Source organism: Betta splendens, chromosome 3 (genome assembly GCF_900634795.4).
Source record: "Betta splendens chromosome 3, fBetSpl5.4, whole genome shotgun sequence".
NCBI classification, from domain to species: domain Eukaryota; kingdom Metazoa; phylum Chordata; class Actinopteri; order Anabantiformes; family Osphronemidae; genus Betta; species Betta splendens.
The window spans coordinates 411,145-417,630 of NC_040883.2; the positions used below are offsets into that span (position 1 = coordinate 411,145).

General features: G+C 47.2%; 1 protein-coding gene across 1 annotated transcript; it reads left to right on the forward strand.

Annotated features, from left to right (window-relative positions):
- Positions 1–4: 4 nt before the first annotated feature.
- stard5 (StAR-related lipid transfer (START) domain containing 5) lies at positions 5–6,464 on the forward strand. Its single transcript, XM_029143596.3, has 6 exons — positions 5–367; positions 611–660; positions 1,071–1,203; positions 1,295–1,412; positions 4,526–4,619; positions 4,722–6,464. The coding sequence occupies exons 1-6, from the start codon at positions 278–280 to the stop codon at positions 4,870–4,872; spliced, it is 636 nt and encodes a 211-aa protein (XP_028999429.1). The 5' UTR covers positions 5–277; the 3' UTR covers positions 4,873–6,464.
- Positions 6,465–6,486: the final 22 nt, after the last annotated feature.

The following is a 6,486-nucleotide window of genomic DNA, read 5'->3' on the forward strand; positions in this document are numbered from 1 at the left end:
CTTTTCTGGTTGATTTGACAGCTAGCGAGATTCATCTTGTTTCGCTTGGATTTCGGATCATGCATCTAACTGCATCTGAATGAAATCGCTGAGCCCGTTTGTCAGAAGTCATTTTGGCGTTTCCCGGCGTTTAACGTGTCCTGTTTGCTTGGCCGCTAAGGTTCATTCATTTAGCAAACGTTAGCGTTGGCTTCCGTGCTAATGTTAGTTGTGGCCGCTGTCCTCGGGTTACACAGTCCAGTTCGGCCGTGGGGTTAAACAGACCACTTTTGCTGCCATGGATTACGAGCACAAGGCGAAGGTGGTGGCTGACTGCCTGCTGAGCTACAAGAGGGACGAGTCCGGATGGAAGGTGTGCAAGAAGTCGGTAAGTGCCCTGTTTTTATGCACCTGGTGAGTCTACGGCGCAGGTGGGACGCAGTCCGTCACGAGTGCTCGGCAGGTATCTCGCGTTAGCCTTGTTCCTAATTCACTTATTATTCAGACTTTTTAGATTTACACTTTGTTTCAGTTACAATCCGCAAGGGTTGCAGTGTGTTTGCATTAGTGTCACAGGAGGCGTTTATATGAGGTAAAAGTTCCCACTGTAAAGCAACTGTTCTCTTTGCAGAATGACGTGGTGGTGTCCTGGCGCCCTTCGTCAGAGTTCCCTGGGAATGTGTGAGAAACCTCCTCTTTCTACTATGGCGTTGATTTCATCAACAGTTGGGGTTGTGACACGTAAACCTTATGAGCGGCAATTCAGGTGTACAAAGATGAAAATAGCATAAAGAGGCCATTTGTTTAAATTAGTAGCTGATCTGTGCAGCTACAAATGTGCAAACCTCATGGATACAAGTACAATTTTCTAGAATAACAGACCATGTAGTGTAGGTGCCAAAGCGCTTGAGCTTTGATACGTGACAAGATTTAAAACTTGATTTATTATGTGAAACCTAGACGCCATAGCACATACACAACCACAGACTTAGGTTAAGGGTAAAGTCACACACGCAACACTATTACACTCATAACCTCCTGTGACCTGCTCAGGTCATGCTGACTCTGCTTGCTTCTGATTGCCTCTGCAGCTACAAGGGTGAGGGTCTTGTCAGTGGGAGCCTGGAGAAAGTGTGGGAATCCCTGAAGCCAGTACCCAATGGGCTCAGGGTGAAATGGGACAACAATGTGAAAAGGTTTGAGCTCCTGGACCAAATCACAGAGGTGTGCTGATGTCTGTCAAGACAGCATTTCATCTCGTCCGTGTAGTCACATTAACCCAGCTATTCTTCCCATATTTCCCATTGTTGTCCAGGACATCTCTATTTGCCGAACAGTCACGCCCTCTGCAGCCATGGGTATCATAGCTCCACGAGACTTCGTAGACGTTATTTTAGTTAAGAAATATGACGATGGCGCAATTTCATCAAATGGTACGTCATGCTTCTGATTCTGTATTTGATAATTTTATACTTTTGATACTGTCATGCAGCAAATTCCAGGGCGGTTACACATACTGTAGCATTCCATGTAGTGAACCATTATAAGGGATCTCATTTACTCTACATACTCTGGTTCACACTTATCAAAACTACTTTGAGCTTTATTATAAAACAGTTTGTGCACTGTAATCACATACATTTAGGTTTAGCCTGCTCATTATCTCAAGGCTGATTGAACGACATGAAGATTTGACTTTACGATACAATATAACTCCCAAAATAGGAAAATTTTTTTGTTTGCAGCAGCAATAAAACATTGAACAAAACAGGATAGAATAACACCAGTATTTACTGTACAAGAAAATATGATGATAGAAGAAAGTGAAGAAAGTTCATTTTTGAGAATAATCAGGAAAAAAAGCAGCATGTGGCTCCAGTCTTTATTTTTTTATTTTTTTTTTTTTTTTATTTATTTATTTATTTTATTTTATTTTATTTATTAATTTTTTTTTTGTTCTGTCCAGCAGTTTAGCAAGCAGCATATATTACGCTGAATGCCACATTGTGATGGACAGCTTTGCTTTAACAAGAAGAGTATATATAGAATATATATACTCTTCCTGATTTATGGTTTATTTAATGGTTTATTTAGCTAATCCAAAATGTGTGTGATGTTGCTGTGTTGGTGGACAGGTTAGGTTTCTGCTCTAGGGTGTGTATGCGGGAGGGTGGGGGGGGGGGTTAAGAGGTGCAACCAGCTGCTGAAACCAAGCAAATCTGTTAAGTAAACAATCGGAGCAAAAAAAAAATAAATAAATAAATAAGAAGCATGGATGTACCTTAGGCTAACACATTCATAACTAAACAATTTTTGTACTGTGGTTTACCTTGGAGATTAATACTAATACCAATAATAGTGCTAAGGTATGTGCACATACTAATACAAACATATACATACAATATACATACATATGTGCATTATTATACATATCCCATACTACTTAATAAAAGTCATGACATACAACACCACAAATTCCATATTCACACATTATTCATATTGGTAGTGATAAGTATCAATAATACTTACAGTTGGATTTGGAAAGTGTCCCACTACAAGGTTAGTAAGGCTGTAGCTTAACATTATTCACCCAAAGGGTGAGGCAGACGTTGGTGCATGAACAATGCCACTTGTGGAAGCCAGGGTGATGTGAGGGGCTCCGCCACTACGCCCATCCAGCAAGCAGAGGAAGGAATCCCAGCAGCCAGGGAGCCCACACACCTTCAGGTCCAGGAGGGCAGGTGTTGCAACCCAAGCCGCCTACACAGAGCCCCCCAGGCAGAGCTGCAGCAGCCACAGAGACAGCACCCGAGGCCAGAGCGGGCCACCGGGGGTCAACGCTGTCCGCCCCATGAGAACCAGGGGCAAACACTCCCCCCGGCGGGAGGGTCGGCCTGAAAGAGTAGAGCCCGAGGACCCACGGTCCGTAGGGAGCCCGCCAGAAGATGCCCCCGCGCCCAGAGTGGGGCCCGCCCCCAGTCCACCACCCCCACATGGGTGGAGCGGGGCCGACCCCATCGGCCCGACCTCATCCCCTGGCGCTACAGCGGCCTGCAGCACAAGGCCAGCAATTGGTGGGGTCAGCAGAAAAGAGACCACCCAGGCAGACGATCATCGTACCCCGGGCGAAAAACCGGACCCCCCACACTTCAACCGCACCACACGCATACCAACTCACACAAACACAGACGCATACACCCATCCACATGTGCAACACACATCATCACATCAACACACACACACACCATAGACTCTCTCACAACAAACTAGTCAATCATACGTGAACCAATGCACTCTCAGATACATTCTCGCACCCACACCATTCGCTTGATCACATTCGTGGGAAGGGTAGGTCTCCGGCCTGCCGTCCATGTGGCCCGAGGCAGGGACCGCAGCTCCTCCCGAGCCCCGACCAACCCCCCCAACCCGGGGGAGGCAGAGGGCAGTAGAAATAGGTACCCCAGAACCCTGCAACCCAGCTTGGACGTGAGTGTGTGGAACTAAAGTGCACTGAAGGTGGGTGACACCTCCAGGAGCACAACCGCTGGCTGACGGTGTGTCCCCCGGACAGTGCCCCCCCTCGCCCTAAATGTCTTTTTGCAGTTAAAACTGGGTGGTGATCTCTCCATCAGGGCCAGTGGCCGAGGCCACAACTGGCCTCAGCCCCAGGCCCCAGTGAAAGAGCCCACCCCCGGCCCTAAATGTATGTGTATGTAGCTAAGTATGAGGAACTTTGGGAGATACCCAATTCTCCGGGGGGTCCAGCAGACAGAGCTATCAATGGGAAGGCTCCGTCTATTGGCCCCCCCGGAAGGAGCCCCCAGATTCCTGGACAAGTGTGTATGACTAATGCAATTAAAACTGCAGAGCATCCCACTTGGAAGGGACGGAACCACTTCCCAGTAGCCCCGGTCCCTCCATCAGCAGGACACCCCTTGCAGACCTAAGTGGATGAATGCGGAGAAATGTAGTTGGGAAGCAGAACGCCAGGGTCCGCAGAGCCAGGTTCCCGACTGGCTCTGCTACCTATCCCACCACCCCCCACAACCCCCAGCCAGGAAGGGACAGCCGAGACCCAGGGACCGCAGTACTACTGCCCAGGCGCCACACGCAGCACAGCCAGAGCCATCCTCACCCTTCTTTCACACTTACCCATTCTCTCGCTCAAGTATGCCCATGCTCGCCCCGTGTAGTGTGACACTCAAACCCACACACCTACTCTGCGGTTGTGCATTGAGGGCCAGCCTCCGCCCAGGGCCCAATGAAGGTTCTAGCCTTTATTTGTCATTTGCTAGACAGGATGTGCAACCAAGTATACGAACTAACAGATGGGGTCATGCAAAGGAGGTACGTCGCACAGGGCAAGCAAAATGTGTGTGAAGGTGTTGGGAACTCAAACGATGATAAATGGTATTACATCACATGAAAGGAGGGACTATTAATGTTCACAAATCGGGTAGCTAGCCTGACATTAGCAGCTGTGAGTGAGAGCTGTCTCTGGTGTTTATGTTTAAATGATCATAAATAAATGTGTCATATCACACAGCCACCAACGTGTGTCATGCAAGCTGTCCTCCCCAGTCCGGCTACGTGAGAGGATTCAACCATCGATGTGGTTGCATCTGCGTCCCCATCTCCGGGTGAGTGCACCAACACAGTGTCTGGGTCCCTGCACTACTTCTGCTTCTCTTTTTTTTTGTAATTCAGTTTCGTTGTGCATGTTTGTTCCTCTCTCTTTGCAGAGAGCCCAATAAAACCCAGGTCTTCACATTCTTCCAGACGGACCTGGGCGGCTTCCTCCCTCGCTCTGTGGTCGACTCGTTTTTTCCCTCCAGTATGGCTGAGTTCTACAGTAACCTGACCAAGACTGTTAAATCTCTAAAGGACCTTTGAAAAGTTAGCCTCAGCGCCAAGTAGTCAGGTCACACTTTTATTCCATTAGAAGCATTTCAAACTGAACGGATAGTCCACTGCTATAACAGTAGATGTTATGTTTAATGTCCAAACCAACAGTCAGTCCACATGTGGTTACATGCCAAAGTTAAAATGAGGGCTTTGATAAAACCCACTTCCTTTGCTCCTTGACCTCGTAGGGTGTAAACATTCACCCCAGGACCGGTCCGACCAGCTACTGCCATGTTACCTCATAACTGTTTTTGTACTTGAAAGTGTTTAGTTCTTTGATTTCCCCTCTAGAGACAGTGAGCGTCTGCCTCACTTACCTCATGAACACGAAGCACAGCTGGCTTCCAGTAGCTTCAGGTGACCACGTATATATGTACTGTAAAGGTAAAATAGAAACGTGTCTGACTCTTCCTCTTCAGGGAAAAAGCAGAAGACTGAAACATACTAACATTCAGTCAAGTATTAACTTCTAATACAGGGGTGTCAAACTTAAACCAGTCCTTTGCTGATTTTCCAACTCTCCCTTCCCCAGAACTTGCAGATTCCCTTGTGATCACCTTGATCAGGCGTGTTTATTCACTCAGCAGCTGGATGAGCCAACTGACACACCTGATCAAGGTGATCAGCAGGCAGAGTTGGAAAACCAGCAGGGACACCGGCCCTTGAGGACCACAGTTAGGTGAGTTAGAGGATCTGATCTTGTGTTGCATCATTCCAGTCTGTCACAAGAAGCTTCCGCTCATTCCTGACTTGCCTCCTTAACCAGAACCTTCTGCCCTCATGTGCTGAGCCATATTTAGCTTTTTGCTTTTTACCTACATTGTTTTACCTCAGACCACTTCAAGTCACACTGCAGTCGTGTGCTTGAGCTCTTGCTCATGTGGCCGTGGAGCGCTTTATTTTTTTGTGGTAGCTGCTAAAGAAAGAACATGGAATGACCTCATGAAATTAGGGGTTGGAAACCTGAGACGCAAGTAAGGTCCCATCTCCACCTGAGTAATTTGATCTGTATGAAGTAAACCGTCAGAATCATGACGTGTGATATTTTAAATGGATCGGTGGCTTTTTATTTACCCAGAATCATGAATTTAAGCCCTAAAACAAGAAGAGCAAACTGACTTGTCCTGAGTGATGCAAAAGGTGCAAAGTAGATTCTCTCGGTAGAACCCGACTGTATTAAAGCCTGATGGACATCTTTACACCAGTAGAACAGAAACTCTAGAAGCTATGTGCATGCTCCTCAACTGTGTCCAGTGCGCGGCTTTATTAGAACTAAACCAGAAGTAGCTGCAGGTAGAAATCAAGAAGCTGTCAGTGTCTCCCCCCAGAAGAGCTGGTTTACTCTTAACCTGGGGTGTCAAACCCTTGTCTCCCTTCTGATCACCTTGACCAAGTGTCCACTAGCTGCTGATTGGGTAAACACCTGGTCAAGGTGCTCAGTATCAGCTGGGGCAGGTAGTGAGACCAGCAGGGCAGTAGCTCTGGAGGACCAGGGTTGGACACCTCCACTCTAAACTGAACTTTCCTCTGGAAACTGTTTCTCATGTGCTGCTCGTCCAGAATTAAAATGTTCACACCAACATGTCATTGTCCACTTTTTGT